Source organism: Pseudoliparis swirei, chromosome 8, assembly GCF_029220125.1.
Source record: "Pseudoliparis swirei isolate HS2019 ecotype Mariana Trench chromosome 8, NWPU_hadal_v1, whole genome shotgun sequence".
NCBI classification, from domain to species: domain Eukaryota; kingdom Metazoa; phylum Chordata; class Actinopteri; order Perciformes; family Liparidae; genus Pseudoliparis; species Pseudoliparis swirei.
In genome coordinates, this window is record NC_079395.1 from 3235534 (window position 1) to 3253359 (window position 17826).

At 46.1% G+C, this 17826-nt stretch overlaps 1 protein-coding gene across 1 annotated transcript in view; it reads right to left on the reverse strand.

Moving 5' to 3' along the window:
* The window catches only part of LOC130198373 (partitioning defective 3 homolog), a 174476-nt gene that overhangs the window by 114683 nt on the left and 41967 nt on the right, over positions 1-17826 (reverse strand). The window contains exon 3 of the mRNA XM_056421526.1: positions 3593-3779. Within this exon, the coding sequence (XP_056277501.1) occupies positions 3593-3779 (187 nt within the window). The remainder of the gene's footprint in view (positions 1-3592; positions 3780-17826) is intronic.

Sequence of the window (17826 nt, forward strand, 5' to 3'; positions counted from 1 at the left end):
TAGTTGATTTTGATTCTGTCGTCTTGAGCTTTAAATTAATACATATAGAAAGATATTATAATGGTAAATATTAGGGAGAATATTGATATTATTAATATGTTATAAAGCATAGGGTACTGTTTACTCCATGTATGTGTTAATGTCAATAAGTAATGTGTATGTGCATGAGAGTGAATGTTCGTTTTGTATTTCAGATTGTTGAAGCCCGTGAAGTGACTTTAATAAGGACAATAACAGACGGGACTTTTATTGTGAAAATACTTGTTTAGTAACTTGACAGGAAGTGACGTCATGACATTTGACCCCTCCATTTTGATAGCGGACTTTGATCCAACAGGAAGGTGTGAGAGGCTGAACTCCCTTTGAGAGGAGCTGATTGGCTGATCCTGGGACTAAGACTCTGTCCTGGGGAAACATCGCTCTCTTCCCTCTTGACCCGGGTGCTGAGAGCTGCTTCCCGTTGAGCCGGACCACCACGAAACCCACGATCCTGAGCCTTGACCGTTTGTTTACACTTCTTGCCGTTAAATATTGTTAAACTTAATCGACCTGCATCCGGAGCCTGATGTCCATCATCTGCCAAGTGTCCAGTTTCAGTTCCTCTCATGGCTGCGAGAAGGTGCCTTCTTGTACTTAATGGATGTAACCCCCCCCCCCCCCCGCTGTAAGTGATAAGACTCCACACAAATATGCGATGTCATGAGTGGGGATGATCGATGTTAACGGGCCGGAACTAATTGTCCCGCTCAAACATCGCTCGCGAACGAAGGCGATTAATCACTCGGAGATTCCATTATCGCGACCCAGAAAAAAACACAAGTCTAAATCCGGCAGCTGTGGTTTGTGCTTGAAGGCCAGCGACGTGGAAGCGGGACGCCGGCGTCTATTCTTTTTTATTTTCCCTCTCCGAAATCCCACGGGCCCTCATCCGATTGGCCGAAAGCCACAAGAGGAATATTTAGTGAAAAGCAAAATTGTTTAAAATGTTTGCACGTCTTCCTCAGACCGACGAGGCCGAGTGTCTCGTTCCCATGTTCCCTTCACAGGATGTGTGTGTGTGTGTGTGTGTGTGTGTGTGTGTGTGTGTGCGTCCCTGTTTATGTGTATATGTTTCCTGATTAACTAATGAGGGGGAAAATATATCCGAGCCAAAAGCTACAGTATTTGATGAGCATCTGGAAATGTGTGTGTGTGTGTGTATGTGTGTGTGTGTGTGTGTGTGTGTGTGTGTGTGTGTGTGTGTCATGTACTTTGCTGACTGGTGTTGTGCAGGTCAGCCGGAGCGTGAGACCTAAACAGCTCTGAGCTGTGGGAGGCAGAAAGGAGTTCAGGAGGGGGGAGGGGCCGGGGGGGGGGGGGCTGTTCTGACAAGTCGTCTCAACGCCACCTCGTTGACTACATTTCCCAGGAGGCTTTGCAGGACACGGGAAACCTCTTTGGATGAACTACTGTGTTGACAGAGTCAGGAGTGGCATCTATTTGAACGGGTGTGTCGGGTCACACTTCAACTTTACGTTCTACGACATTCAATATGGCCGCTCGTGAAAGTCTAAATCTTTTCGGCGCATCTCGGAAAAAAAAGGTCGAGGATTTAAACATTTTTTTTATTTGTGACGGTTATCTCACTGAACCGAAACGTAGAAGTATCACAAACTCTTTTTGTTCCCGCGCACAAAGAAACGCGACGCTAACTTTACCGGCAAAAAAATCCTTAAATCCACTTCCTGTTGTTCAGGAAACGCTGGACTCACTTTGACCGTCTCAGCGTTACTCCAACGTCCAAAGTTACTGCGGCTATTTATCTTATTATTCTTAGATAAGCATCCAAGTTATGGACTTTAATAACAAATTGGCACCTGAAGGCCTCACGTGTTCGCGGCGCTGCTTTTCATGTTCAGGACCCAACATGAATCCACTGGTGAACAACTAATAGTCTAATGAGTTAATCTCTTGAGTTTGATGGATGGAACAAAGAAAACTGGCAACCAGAAAAAACAAACCCCGCCTCTCACGCCATGCGCCGTAAACGAGTGATTAAAAGCTACTCTCATTAGACGCTCGCAAAAAAATAAATATATCCATCGTTTAATTTCCTCTCCTCCGTGTCAGACGTCTCTCTTTCAAGAAAATAAAAAGCCAACAAAATCCAGCTGATGAGATTCAGCGTCGTCAATTAAAACGGAGCGAGGACTTATTACGGAGACGCTGAATTAGACGTAACTGGCAGGTGTGATTACGCCCAGATTTACATTATCCTCTTATGCATATTCACTTTCAGCATCTCACGAGGAATCCAATCAGGAGTGGATGACCTGTGTGTGCGTGTGTGTGTGTGTGTGTGTGTGTGTGTGTGTGTGTGCGTGCGGGGGGGGGGGGGGGGATTTTGGTGGCTGGCGTGTCAATCAATGCCAGTTCACAAGTCATGAGTGGATTAGTTGTATAATATATGTATATATATATATATTAATCTGCAGCCACCTTGCTGTTGTGAGCCTTCAGTCTGACTTCCCCTCTTTTCTCCTTCCCTATATATATATATATATACATATATATAAAGAAATATATATACAGAAATATATACACATAGAAATATATATATACACTGATATATCGATATATTTATATTTATAGAAATATAGATATATTTATATAAATATTGATATATATATATATATATATATATATTTATATACTTGTATGCGTCCCGGAGGAATAGACACATGGAAAGGGACAAAATAAATAAATGAATAAAACTAAAGCAAGGACATCAGAGAAAAAGCTACAAGAGGAAGAATTTAGTGCGGGAAAGAGATGAATTAAATAAGAAGACTAAATGGTAATTGCAAAATCACACTTTAAAAAAACCAAAAAAACATATTAAATAAAAAATTAAAATAGATAATTTGCAAACCCGTATTAAACCGTCTTTTCATTCTCACACCTCGCTACCTCGGAGGCCAACAGGATACTTTTACACACACACACACACACACACACACGAGTATTTGCGAATCAAAACACACATTGACGGTGTTATTCTTTAGTTTTTCACTTTAAATTACAACGTTCACACACACACACACACACACACACACACTCACTCACACACAGAGAGAGACAATATTTGCGGTGGAAGTGAGAGTGTAAACGTGTGTTTGTTTGCTGACGAATCACCTCCGAGCGACGCGGCTTCCAAAACCCACTAATCACATGAGACGCGCCGACTTGGCCGGCGGAACCGCAGAAGGTGGACGGGCCTCGCCGTGGCATTTGATTTAGGAGCCGGCGAACAGAACCAATTAGACGCGCTGGCCGCGGATCAAACGGCTATCGGCGCCAGAGAAATGGTTTTTTTTAAAGCGTCCCCCTCCCGTCCAATTAACAGAATTTATGGACGGGGCCGCGGTACCGCCGGGATGCGGTGCGGTAATTTGTTGGGTTTGACGCTAATGGGGGGGGGAGGGGCTACAGATTTGTAATTTCAGAGTGTGAGAGGAACCGGCTCCGTCATAAATCACCTGTAAATGCACATATTTAGCCCCCCCTCCTCCTCCTCCTCCTCCTCCTCCTCCTCCCGTGTTTTGGGACTCACTGGTGCGCATGGCGGAGGGCGTGACCTCGATCTCGCTGGCCACCTGGTACGGGTGGAAGGCCGACGCTCCGCTGCCGGCGACGCCGAGGTCGGCGGCGAACAGGTCGGGGCTCTGGGTGCCGGTGGAGCTGGCGCTGGTGCCGTCGCCGCCGTGGTGGGGCTCCTGCTCGTCGTACACCGCGATCAGCTGGAGGAGGAGGAGGAGGAGCAGAAATCACAAGATGTTAGAAACGTGTTGGATTGAAGACGTAGGACCATCAGGCTGGAAACCTGGATGAATCCAAGAAAAAAATAACACGAAAACACTTTAAATGTATATTTTTAAGCTCCGTTTTGGGACCAACTAAAAAAGAGTTTCATGTATTTTCTCTGCAGCTCCCATGATGCACTGGGGCGCCTGTTGGTGGGTTTGTCATCGAAGTGCGTTTAACAACACGTTGTGTATCTTTAAAGTTCAACAGCGTCACACGAAAAAATACACACGCTTAAAAGGAAACATCCCCAAAAAGACACGCAACTTAAAAACAGGCACACGCTAAAGACACACACACACACACACACGGGAACATGGCTGCGCTGGTAGAGGAGCATTAGCGCACACATTTACTGTTGGCGATGCAAACACACACACACAATCCATTGAGAAAAGACCACACACACACACACAAACACAACACACTTCAAATCCAACGAGCAGTTTTCCAGCACATTAAACCTTAATTTCAGCCACATTTAGCCTGAGAGCTGAGGAGTTTTATAGCAAGCTGGACAGAGAACACACACACACACACACACACACACACACACACACACACACACACACACACACACACACACACACACACACACACACACACACACACACACACACACACACACACATATATATTTCCCATTAGGCCTTTTACACAAATGTGCAGACATTTACTCCAAATTAGAGCTTGTGTCAGCCCGCGGCTAATGTGTGTACACGCGGTAATGTGGGGGTAATAAAGGTCAAAGGGCAGGAAGGGGGGTGAGGGGGGGATGAGAGAGTGTGTGTGTGTGTGTGTGTGTGTGTGTGTGTGTGTGTGTGTGTGTGTGTGTGTGTGTGTGTGTGTGTGGACGAAGAGCAGAGAGTACAAAAAAAACCACGAGGGGACGTAAAACAGATGGATGAAGAGCAGGAATGTGCACGGGAGTTATCAAGGAGACTCATGGGACGGAGGTGTGTGTGTGTGTGTGTGTGTGTGTGTGTGTGTGTGTGTGTATGGGGGAGGGGGGGGGTCACTAACTTTGGCTTTTAAATAAATACCGGGGCTTAATAACTGCAACAGTGTGGACCGTTGGTTCAGGATGGACTCAAGACAAAAGCAGAAATCACTCCAACGTCGTTTGTACAGCGTGTGAATGTGTGTGTACTCGATGAAGATGAGTTATAGTCATTGATGATATGATTATGAAGTAGAAGAAGAACAGGAGTGGGAGAGAAGAAGAAAAAGAAGAAGATCTAGAAGAAGAAGAAGAAGATCTAGAAGACGAAGATCTAGAAGACGAAGATCTTGAAGAAAAAGAAGAACAAGAACAAGACGACAAAGAAGAAGAAGAAGAAGCAGATCAGAGGAATGAGGAACCCAGCGGCCGCTCCCTCCCTTGGAAACTCCATGTTGGATGTTTTATTGAGGGAATGAAATGAGTCGAGTCGGAGCTAATTGATGAAGGTTTGTTGACAAGCGCGGCCCCATGAAGCTGACACACACACACCCACACACACACACACACACACACACACACACACACACACACACCCACACACAGTGAGGCGGGTGTTGATTGACCAGTTCAGATTAAATGTGAAAAAATTATTGAAAACAAAAACAAAATATTTGGACGTCGCCGTGAGGATCTTGTGTGTGTGTGTGTGTTTGTTCACTTTATTACACACACACACACACACACACCAAGTAACAAGAATGGAAAAAAGTACATTACACGGGGAGTGTGCGTCAGCCCCATAAATCATCATCATAACTGTGGCTGGAACAAAGAGCCAGAGGCCAGAGGTCCCTCTGAGGGGATGAATCCCTTGGGGGGGTTATGGGGGGGGGGGTTCCATCAGAAGCCCCCGAGCCGATGCCCTGCGGCCGGTCCCAGGATGATTACAGTAGCTTTTAGTTCTGGCCCGACTCGTGAACCGAGCCGCTCTCGCTTTCTGATTTATCCGCTCGCCGCGTGACGTCACGCCGTGAGGATTTCACACGGAGTGACATCATCGACCGCCGTGTCTGTGGCGCTCGTTCACGTGATTTAACAAATGTGAGCCGCTTCCTCCAGAACCGCAGACGTGAAATTAAAGTTCTTTGTTTTTTTGTGCAAAACCTAAAAATATCCTTTTGGCCGTCTCAAAAGCTGAATGACTGTCTAAAGGTCGCCGTGTGACTCGACACGCTGCAGACGTTCTCTGGTCGGAGCTTCGAAAATATAGGGTGGTGGGCGGAGATTTCACCCTGTTATAATGGTAGGGGAAACACTGGAGTTGATAAGCGTGTCTTATCAATACGCAACTGTGAGGTGCACGAATGGACAGAGCGGCCAGCTGCTGATAACTTACTCAACAGCCCGACGTGCAAAACATTTTTTGGCAGCACCGAAGACACATTTTGACCCAGGAAAAACCCTGGGTGTGTGTGTGTGTGTGTGTGTGTGTGTGTGTGTGGGTGGGGTGGGGTGGGGGAGGGGGGTCTGGACACGTGACAGATGAGGCTAAGATTAGCCGAGGCGAGCAGCGAAACCCCAAACTCCCACGGAGACCGGCGGCTGAGCGAGAAACGGCGACCTTGGCCTCACCAACAATCAGAGTGTGTGTGTGTGTGTGTGCGTGTGTGTGTGTGTGTGTGTGTGTGTTTTCACCTTCTCATCACTCTTTAGGATCACATGGTAAACGTATCGGGGTAAATCCGGCAATTTGGTTTGGCATATTGACCAACTATCCATTTCACTTTAATCCAGACAAGTGGGAGTGTGTGTGAGTGTGTGTGAGTGTGAGTGTGTGTGTGTGTGTGAGTGTGTTTCATTTTCCAAAAGGAGAAGAGTGCCGAGTTGTGACTCTTCTTCCCTGACGGATGCTTTTTGCTCTCGTCTCACCGCTTAGTGCTGGAGGTTTAGCTGGCGGACCTCTCCTGAACTCTGACTATCTACAAAGAGGAGAAGTTGTTGTTGTTGTTGTTGTTGTTGACAGCCAGCCAGAACCAAACCTACCCTCTTCATGTGAAACTAGAGCCAGTGAGCAATTAGCTTAGCTTAGCATAGAGGCTGTAAGCGGTGGGGATATAATATCTATAATGTATATATATATATAAATGTATATATGTATATATTATATATATATTGTATTTATATATATATATATATTCATATCTATAATATAATATATATCTAAATAGATAAAACATAAATATATATATATAAATACAAAAAATATATATATAAATATATAATATATAGAGAGATATATACATTTATAAATATATACATTTATAAATATATATTATGATTCAATTATATATATATAATTTTTTTGCTATTACTCTTACGTACTCTAATATATATAAGTTCCAAACAGGTGTTTTCTTAAGTCAGTGGGATGCGACGTGAAGGACGACTATATTGGATTTTAAATGATATTCTGACAACACATGTCAGCCAATATTACACCTTCTGCTATGTGAAAATCCGGGTGAATCTTGTTTTCAATAAAACACATTTTGGATTCATCTGAGGTGTTTGCTTATATTTTCGGCTGCGGTTGAAATGAAACCCTGTGGTTTCCACCTGTCCCGCGTTCCTCTCGCCGAGCGGCTAACGGGACGGTTATGGATATCGGAGATGAAAAAAATTATAAAAAAAGATTGAGGAGTTCCCACAGTCTGCTGAAAGCTGATGGATGTGTGTACAGCAGGAAATACGGATCCACTGGAGACACACACACACACACACACACACACTTTCCTCTGCACCTGATATTGGGCTGTGAAACTCATTTCTGAAGCCTCTGGAAGAGGAGATTCTCTTCTGGCCCGACCGGCGGAGCGAGGGAATACCACCGCTCACGGGCGCAGGTTCAAATCCCGCTGAGGCGGATAATAAATACTCTCGCGTTACTGCGGGTGTTCACTCATCCAGAATCAAAACCAAATCCATTAAATTGGCAATCACTAACAAACCGTTTTCCACTTGGTCCTAAAATGCATTGCATTTAGATTTCTAAGTTTTTAATAATGTATCTATACACAACGTGATAACATGGGCTTTGTTTCTTAATTAATTAAGTAAATTACATTTCTATTGGTCAGTGTATTCAAATGTTATATTTTCAATACATAGAATGATTAAACGGATTAAAAGATGCGCGTTCTATCGTTGTGTTAAATTATAGAAGAACAATGCATGCCTGAAGGTGGAACCTCCGGGAGGAGAATAAAACCTTTTCTTTGTTTGTATCTACACGTTTCCTTGATAAGAATGTGGGACATCGGCGTGAACAAACTATTGTATACTCGATTGTACAGTGTGTGTGTGTGTGTGTGTGTGTGTGTGTGTGTGTGTAACACGGCTTAATGTGTCCTCGTTAACACGGTTGTAGGCGTGAACATCAGGAGCTCTGGAGGAAACTCCTCACACAGATGTATCATCACTCCTGGAATCACAGTCCTGGAGATAAGGAACAGAAACGTGTGTGTGTGTTTGTGTGTGTGTGTGTGTGTGCGGTTAGCTAGCACCGCTAATGAACACCATACATCACGTGCCATCAGGGCTAATCACACTGAGGGCTAAATTTAGCTTAAATTGCCTGTTTTTCATGGGACTAATCAACACTAGGCAAGAAACGCCAGCGCCGCTGTGTGTGTGTTTCTCTGTGTGTGTTTCTCTGTGTGTGTGGGTGTGTGTGTATGTGTGTTTCTCTGTGTGTGTGTGTGTGTGTGTGTGTGTGTGTGTGTGTGTGTGTGTGTGTGTGTGTGTGTGTGTGTGTGTGTGTGTGTGTGTGTTTCATGAAGTAGGGCAGCCCGTGCATGTGGCCATGAGGGCTTCACAGCTCCTGGGAGGACGCCGTGTCTCTGGCCCTGAACTCGGAGCAGCAGGAATAATTCAGTTCAACTGGGCCCCACAAACAACATGTCGTGTTGTTGTTGTTGGTGATATATCTTAACATGTTACTGAATGTAAAACAACAATCTTTACGGTTAAAGGGACTTATAAAACCCAACTTTTTAATGAGTACGAAATTAGCTCTCTAATGAGGAGAACTTGTGTATTGTTTCTCTTCGTGTAGCGTGGGCTGGACTGTAGATTATAGCTGATATATATAATATATACATATAATATATATATATTATATGTATATAATATATTATATATATTATATAATACATATAATATATATATATTATATATATTATATGTATATAATATATTATATATAATACATATAATATATATATATATGCAGCATGTTTGCTTTCATAAAAACACAACCGTATATTTACTTTATCTGATATATCTTCGTTTCTTCCCCTTTGCCCCTCACCTCGAGCTGCAGCCTCTCTGACGTCAAAGGGAAATCACTGATGAGTTTTGATTAATTAATATAAAATTTAATTTAAAGTTAATGAAAATGCCGTGAACCAAACAGGAGCCCGGGTTGAACCGCCGGCCACCTGGTCTGGTTTTTAATGCTGCGTCTGCGTTTCATCTGACCTTCATCTGACCTCCACGAGACAACAGAGGGAACAGACAGAAGGGAAGGAGAGATGGAGGGGACAAGGAAAGGAGAGGAGGTAGGGTTGATGAGGAGTCGTGAGGACGCTGGGGATGAAATTAGATGGAGGGGGCCAGAGAGAGGAGAAAGAAAAGGAAGGGATGAAGAGAAAGGAGAGATGGAGGGGAGAAGGAAAGGAGAGATGTGAGGGGAGAAGGAAAAGGAAGGAGGAGACGGAAGAAAAGGACAAAGAGAAAGGAGAAATGGAGAAGAGAAGGAAAGGAAAGGAGAGAAGGTAGGGTTGATGGGAGGAGGCGTGAGGACGGTAGGCATGAAATTAGATGGAGGGGGCCAGAAAGGGGTGAAAGAAAAGAAAGGGATGAAGAGAAAGGAGAGATGATGGGGAGAAGGAAAGGAGAGAAGGTAGGGTTGATGGGAGGAGGCGTGAGGACGGTAGGCATGAAATTAGATGGAGGGGGCCAGAAAGGGGAGAAGGGTGAGGAAGGAGGAGATAGAAGAAAAGGACAAGGAGAAATGAAATGGAGAAGGAAAGGAGAGAAGGTAGGGTTGATAGGAGATGGAAAATGAAGAAGGAAAGAAAAGGAAGGGTTAAAGAGGAGAGGTGGAGAAGAGTAGGAAAGGAGAGACGGTGGAGTTAATGAAATGAGGCGTGAGGACGGTGGGGATGGATTTAGATGGAAGACGCCAGAGAGGGGAGAAAGAAAAAGGAGGAGGAGGAGGAGGAGATGATGGGCTTGGCCCGGGGGAAGTGGGTGAAAGGATGCAAGGGGAAGGACCAATCCTCCGTGAAGGCCACTTGGCGGAGGGAAGGAAGCATGAGAAATAAGTTGTTCAGCGAGAACTGGGCCGCCCCCTCTGCCGGGAACCCTCCAGTCCTCTTGGCCCGGCGTGGCGTGAGCTCCAGTGTGTGTGTGTGTGTGTGTGTGTGTGTGTGTGTGTGTGTGTGCCTGTGTGTAGCAACACAGCTGGCAAGGCTCGAGCTGGCTGAGTGTTCCTGTTGCACAATGGAGCGCTGTCCCTCCAAGAGGAACACAGACGCTCCTTTTTTAGAAATAAATCAGCAGAAATAAAGAAGTTGGGAAACGAGGGGGAGGGGGGGGGGGAGGGGGAGGACGGAACAGTCAGACGGAACAGGCCTCCCACCGTCTGTATTTCTCATTAGAATGAAGGTCAGGGTCCTCCACAGAAGACGGATCCGTAATCCTCCGGTTTAAGTTCAATGAAGACGGAGCGAGGAACTTCTGCCCCGACGGATATCCACGCTGCCAGAGAGAAAAGCCCTTTCTCCTTTTGAGGATTCAGATGATTACCCACAATGCCGAGAGCGTCCGAGCTGGATTTTAGAGTCAAATCTTTTCTGTGGTCGTGATTTGTATCTTAGTTTGAAACTCTTCGGATTAGGATTTTCTGGAATGTCGATGAAGGTCACGGCTGATTTTGGTTCATCACGTTTATACCGTCATTCATATGTGCAGCATTTCTTTTTATTTTACATTTATTTGTCTTATTTTGAAGCGACTAATCTTACCGTTACTATCGTCTCCGATCCGAACCCACCGGTCATCAGTCGCGTTAAACTGTATTCTATTAGAACCAAATATTATATATTATATATATATACTACATATATTATATATTTTGGGGGATAATCTGAGCTAAAGTTAAATTCTAAAGCTTGAATGGCAGTGGACGTTTACAAGGAAGGGACTTTTTGTATCCCACACATACAAGTTTGGGGTCACAAAGAAATGGCCTTATTTTTCAAAGTAAAAGCACTGTTTTCTTCAATGAAGATAACATTAAATGAATCATAACTTTCTACATAGTTAATGTGTAGATGACTATTCTCTGGTGTTTAGTGAAGTCTCTCCAGAGGTGTGTAGAGGCCCATCTCCAGTGTGCTAGTGGTACATTGTGTTATCGCCTTAGAAGACTAGCGGAGGGGTAGAAAACCCTTTTTAAAAGGGCGCAGCTGAAAACAGTTATGCTGCTGAGAGAAGCTATAAAACTGTTCTTCCTTTGAGCCACAAGAAGAACTACATTAATATTTACAATAAAAATCATTATTTCTCACCTCGTCAGTATCTGGACTAGATTTTATCTTCATGGAAAACACCGAAATTCTCTGGGTGACCCCAAACTTTTGAAGGGTAGCGTACACTTTAACGATGGACTGGATAAAACGCCACGCTGCCCTTTGGCTCCTCTCTCTGAACCGTGTTTCAGATTCTCGTTCTCAGGTTTCCGAGATAACGCGACCTGAAACCCAGCGATCGCCACGGCCGGGAGCCTTCGAGTACACAACGGTGGATTCTTTCCCCCTCAAACCACACACTCCTCTGAAGACTTCATTAGAGAGTATCTGCAGAACCACCGTAATGGCCGATGCGCCGCGTCTCCGCGTTAGTTTGAGGACGACCCCGGAGAGACGCGCGAAACCGCCAACGTCAGCTGGCCCTTTAAGAAATCTGCAGGAACACTTTGTGTGCGGAGGACACCGGAGATGCCTTGAAAGTGAACGTCTCATTAGAGGATGGGGGGGGGGCTGGAGATGGACCCGCATGCCAGGAGGAGGCCGTCGGCTGGAGGTCCCCGTAAGACACGCCGGGGCCGCGGTCCGAGGGACGCCGGACGAGAAGTTAAAGTCGCGCTGACGCTCTCAGAAAGATAAACGGACTCCATTTGATAGTAATTACATCTCGTTACGCCGCGTCCTTACTTGGGATTAGGCAACAGCACGACTGAAATGGGAGGATAAACTCGGCCCGGATTAACACCAGTTTTGAGACCACACACACATGTGCAAAGTGTGATAAATGAACGCCGTTCTGCAAGTGAGTCCACTGCAAATGCATCTAAATCATCTTAAAATGATGTCAATTAGCTCTCGGCGCCAGCGAGGCGCTGCGGAGGATTTGGCGGCGGTTCCTTTGCGGTCGACCAAAATAAGGCGTCGTCTCCGACGTGGCGTCGCCTTGAATTATTTTTGCGATCGGTTTCCTGTGGGCTTGAAGGATTGTGCGTGACGCTCTCGCGCCATCGCCGCTTCCCCGTTTACGCCGCCCAGCCACATCGAGGACGCCACCGCCGAATCCCTCAAACGGATCTGAACCAATCAGGTGACAGTTGGACGTGGGATGTCAGGTTTTGTCTTTTCAACGGCCTGAAAGTCATTCTCGTTGACGGTCATTCCATCGACGAGTAATAATTGTTTAGTCTTCGACGTGGATATGATTTAAGATGTATCATTTTGCTAAAATATATAGTAAATTAATAGGCGGTCATCAATCGATATTAGTTCAATAAAACTAAAACTACTCAACTAAAAACACTCAAGCTGCACAATAATGTGTTTGTGATGTTTTATTAACTGTATAAATAACTCATCTTACATCAGACATAGTATTTAATTCATTGTTGCTATAAATAAAACATCATCAGTGGATCTTGAGAGACATTTGTTTAAAATAGTAGCAACAAAAAAAACGGCCTCATTTAAAGATTTATTCAGGTAAAAATCCTGAAGATAATGATTTTACAACAATTTAAATATTGTTTAAATATCCTCTTATTTGAAAGACTGAAACCGGAGAATATTTAGCAATATTTCCCTCGTTTTATTTTGTTTACGGTTAGTTAAATCGACGGTGGTTGGCCGTACTTTTTTCTGCCGGTTGCCGGGCAGATTAACGGACGAGTCATTTCAGCCGTCATACTTCAAGTCGTGGGAATGTTTCACAACCGTTTACAGCTGTGAACATAACCTCCAACAGCACGTTAAACACCATTATAGAAGAACAAGAACAACAACGAAGACGAAGAAGAACAAGAAGAACAAGAAGAAGAAGAAGAAGACTCCTCCTCCTCCTCCTCCTCCAAGCCCTCGTGGGATAATTGGAGAGCTGAGGTTTGCGTAGATAATAACCCGGCGGCTGCAGAGGGAGAACTTACTCATTACCGCAGATATTGCACTCGCGATTAAACGCCGTGGTGCTAAGTCAGAGGGAAGCGCCGGTGGATTTGAGGGGCGGCGGCATTAAGAGCTGCGAGTTTCGGCTTTAATCCGGACCGAGGCGGCGCCGGCGTCGAGGTTTCCCCCCCGTCTGAGTCCGTACACACACACACACACACACACACACACACACCCACACACACACACACACCTCTCTGCATGTTATAAGTCCTAACCTACATACACACCAGACTAGAAGTCGAGCTCTTATAGGCGTCAAGTACCTAAAGTTACACACACAGCTCCCCAAAGCCATCATCAGATCTCTCGGCCCCTGCAGAGGGGCCCCGGTACAGAAATATAATCAAAGGTTTCAAAAGTCTCCGCTGGGACAGAAGGACTCGGATCAATAAGACCCCCCCCTCCCCTCCCCCACCAGCACCACCACCCTGGAGACTCCTGACCCGTCAGAAGCGGACCGCGGCGGCCAAGAGCTTTTCTTGTGAAGGGCGCCAAAAATACTCGAAACCGTCTCCACGCTGGCAGGAAGCCCCCCGCGCCTCACAGACGTAATGCTTTTTTAATCGTGCGTCGGGGGTGCTCTTCAACGAGCGAGGAAATACCTTTGATGATATCTAAATATAAAACAAATGTATATATATATATATATATATGTTTTTTTACTTTCCAATTCTAATAGAAGTTAATAGCAGGCCGACTCCTGCGGGGACAGGGAGTGTAATATGTGGGCCCGGTTATGAAGTCGGGCTCATTGGGCTCTGGGGGAACATTCTGCGAGATGAAAACATGGCGGTCGGAGGAGCGAAGAACGACTTCACGCATGAGAGAGGAGGCGTTCAAGGGCCGACGGGAACAGACCGACGCATCTCTGACGTCAAACGGGGAGGAAAGAATAAAAACCACAAACAACTCCAGAGCGCCACCGCGATCAGAAAGAAACCGAAGAGGTCGAACGTCGTCTAGCGGGTCGGGTCGGCACGACGACTGGAAACGGAAGAAAAGATGGCGGCGGGCGGCGACTCCAGGAGAGACACGGGAACCAGAGAGGACACGAGAAGAACCGCTGACGGAGAACAGATTACAGACGGAGAACAGATTACAGACGGAGAACAGTGAGAAACACAGGGTTCTGACACATTTCGACCGATGGATTTCCAGGACTTTAAACCAAATGTCCACAACCAAACTGAAATCTCGGTATAAACATGAACAATTTAGAGAATTTTGTATTCAAAAAATGAGAATTCCAAAGCGTACAGTTTACCTTAAATGAAACAAATGAATGAGACAATAGTTTGATTAAAAGAATAAACATTTCTATTCATGTTTATTCCTTTAAACACTTATATAAATGTTTATTCTTTATGTGCAAATCCATCTGTTCATATTAATTATTTCAAACTCGGCGTAAATGAACATGTGAATATAACAACATTTCCATGACTTTTCCAAAACTTTTATGATTTAAGTTTTTTTCCATGACTTTTCCAGGCCTGGAAACGACCATTTAAAAACTCCATGACTTCCAGGTTTTCCATGAGCGTACGAACCCTGGAGGACACGAGAAGAACCGCTAATGTTCTACAGATTACAAAAGCATCGGAGAACATTGAGAAACACAGGGTTCTGACATGTTGACCAGTGGATTTCCAGGACTTTAAACCAAATTTCCATTACCAAACTGAAACCTCAGTACAAACATGAACAATTTAGAAAATGTTGCGTATTGAGAGCGTACGCCGGCTTATATTTTGAGCGTCTTTCTTCAAAAAACATATTAATTATTTCAAACTCAATGAACATGTGAATATAACACATTTCCATGACTTTTCCAAAACTTTTACGATTTAAGTTTTTTCCATGACTTCTCCAGGTCTGGAAACGACCATTTTAAAATGCCATGACTTTCCCAGGTTTTCCATGAGCGTACGAACCCTGTAAACATCTGATAAATGATGCTCGCTGCGAGGGTGGAAGTGGCTACTTTGGTTTGGGAGGCACTCAAACTGAACCGTGCTACATTGTGAGACTTTTTTTCAGCCTTCCCCCCCCAGAAACAGAGTATGTATTATGTATTCAGCCTCCTACAGTCGCCCCAGTTCTCAAACGCATCACTTGAAACAGGAAGTTCCTTAAATAATTGCCTTAAAGTCGTTTACAGGCTGCGAAACGAGCTCGAGCAAGAGCATCAGGTGCATAAGGAGAAATGTATATTCGGTGGTGATACATATTTATTTCTCCGTGCACCTGGATATCCGAGAGGAAGTTGATCCGCTCGGTATTCTCGCGGCTCGGCGCTCCGGTCGAGCGTGGCGAGAAGATGTCTGTGCAAGTCATCACCGCCAGACCCCGGAGCAGGAGGTGCATCCTGTCTGGGCCCGGGACGCTTCACAGGCAGACTTCAGAACACATGGTCCCCACGGGACCGCTGTGCAAGTACGTGTGTGTGTGTGTGTGTGTGTGTGTGTGTGTGTGTGTGTGTGTGTGAGAGGCAGGGTTCCGAACGACCAGACTGTGCCAGTGGAGAGAGATTAATGTGCGGGCCCGGCCCGTTCCCCCGCTGGATCCCCTCACTCGGGCCGCTCCATCGACTCCCTGACAGGACTCCAAAGAACTCAAAGTTCCCACGGCCGAGTTAAGACCCCTGAACGCCTCCATTACAGTGAAATGTGAAACAATTGCATCATTTTCATCACCCCGTAAAAAAGGGCCCTCTCTCTCTCTGTCTCTCTCTGTCTGTCTGTCTGTGTCTCTCTTTCTCTCTGTCTCTCTTTCTCCCTCTGTCTGTCCGTCTGTGTCTCTCTCTGTGTCTCTCTTTCTCTCTGTCTCTCTCTTTCTCCCTCTCTCCATCTCTTTCTCCCTCTCTCTTTATCCATCTCTCTGTCTCTCTGTCTGTCTCCCTCTCTCTCTCTCTCTTTCTCTCTCTCTGTCTCTCTCCCTCTCTCTGTCTCTCTCCCTTTCTCTCTCTCTCGCTCTAGGTCTCTCTCTCTCTGTCTGTCTCCCTCTCTTTCTCTCTTTCTGTCTCTCTCCCTCTCTCTCTCTCTCTCGCTGTCTGTCTGTCTCTCTCTTCTCGGGATCAGTCTTGAAGAGCTTCGCTCGATTGGCGTCAAAGGCAGAATCCCAATTATGGATATGGTTTTTTTTTAAAGGCGGAGGAGGTTAGAAGATAGACAAAAAGGGAAGGAGACGGACGGAGAGAGATGGAAGTGGGCAGGCCGAGTGACGCGCGCGTGTGTGTGTGTGTGTGTGTGCGTGTGTGTGTGTATGTGTGTGTGGTGGTGGTGGTGGTGGTGGTGGGGTTCAGAGATGGTTTCAGTGCTAATTCAACCAAAGCGGATGACGATTCCTCTCTCGTGAGCCGGGCAGAAGACGAGAGAGAAAGAGAGAGAGAGAGAGAGAGAGGGGCAAAGAAGAGAAGAAAGTCTGTATATGTTTTTTTTTACAGAGCCAATTACCGTGACAGGAAGAGGAAAGTGGGGCGAGAGCGAGAGAAGGAGGTTGTGGAAGAGAAAGACACAAGTGAGCATGTGTAAAAGAGAAAGGAAAAAGGGAAGTGGTGGTGGTGGTGGGAGAGGGGGGGGGACCTCAGTATTTGGGTCAAATCCGGAGCGGAAGAAAAGTTGAGCGCGGTATAATGTCGATGAAAAAGGTCGGCGATCTACCCGACGACTCGCCAGCGGGGGTCTCCCTGAGCGCGCTCAGCCGGCTCGTCAGAAAGTCTCTTTCTTCTTCTTTTAAAAGAGAGAGAAATCAATCAGTGTCAAGAACACCGGGCGGCGGCGCTCCTCGTCCGGGGAGGAAGAAGAAGGAGGTGAAGAGCTTTTTTGGCGTGCGGCGCTGAAGCTCAGCTGTCAGCGCCGCACGCTCACTGACGGATAACCGTCATCACCGGCGCCGGGAGAGTGGAGCGATGGCGCTGACGAAGATATAAACTCATTTTCAAAAGGGAGGGGGGGGGGGAGAGGAGAGGAGGAGGGGAGAGGAGAGGAGGAGGGGAGAGGAGATGAGGAGAGGAGGAGAGGAGGAGGGGGGGTGCGTGTGCAGCGAGGTGATTGGGCCTTTTGGAGAAGGTAGTTTAACCCAGAGACATGTTCTCCTTTAGAACTACTGGAGGGACGTTTGAGCCGACGAGGAGGAGGGGGGCGTGGGGGGGGGGGGGCGTGTGTGTGTGTGTGGGGGGGGGGGGTCACTTCTCCGGGGAGCGCTCTGGCGTCCACAGGAGGTGCGTGTTCAGTCGATGGACCCCGGCCACGCAGCGTTTCACGAAGACGTATCCTCTGAAATAACACGAGGCCTCCGGCTACAGACGATGGAGAGATGGAGAGAGAGAGAGAGAGAGAGAGAGAGAGAGAGAGAGAGAGAGAGAGAAACGCAATTACAGGAAGAAGAAAAAAAACAACAGCCGGGGACATTCCGGGGCCGCTCGGTGAGTTTCCACACTCGCTCTCTAAATGATTCCGACAGCGTGTGAGAAAAGCCAAGCGTGAGAATGGCCTCCAAGAGGCT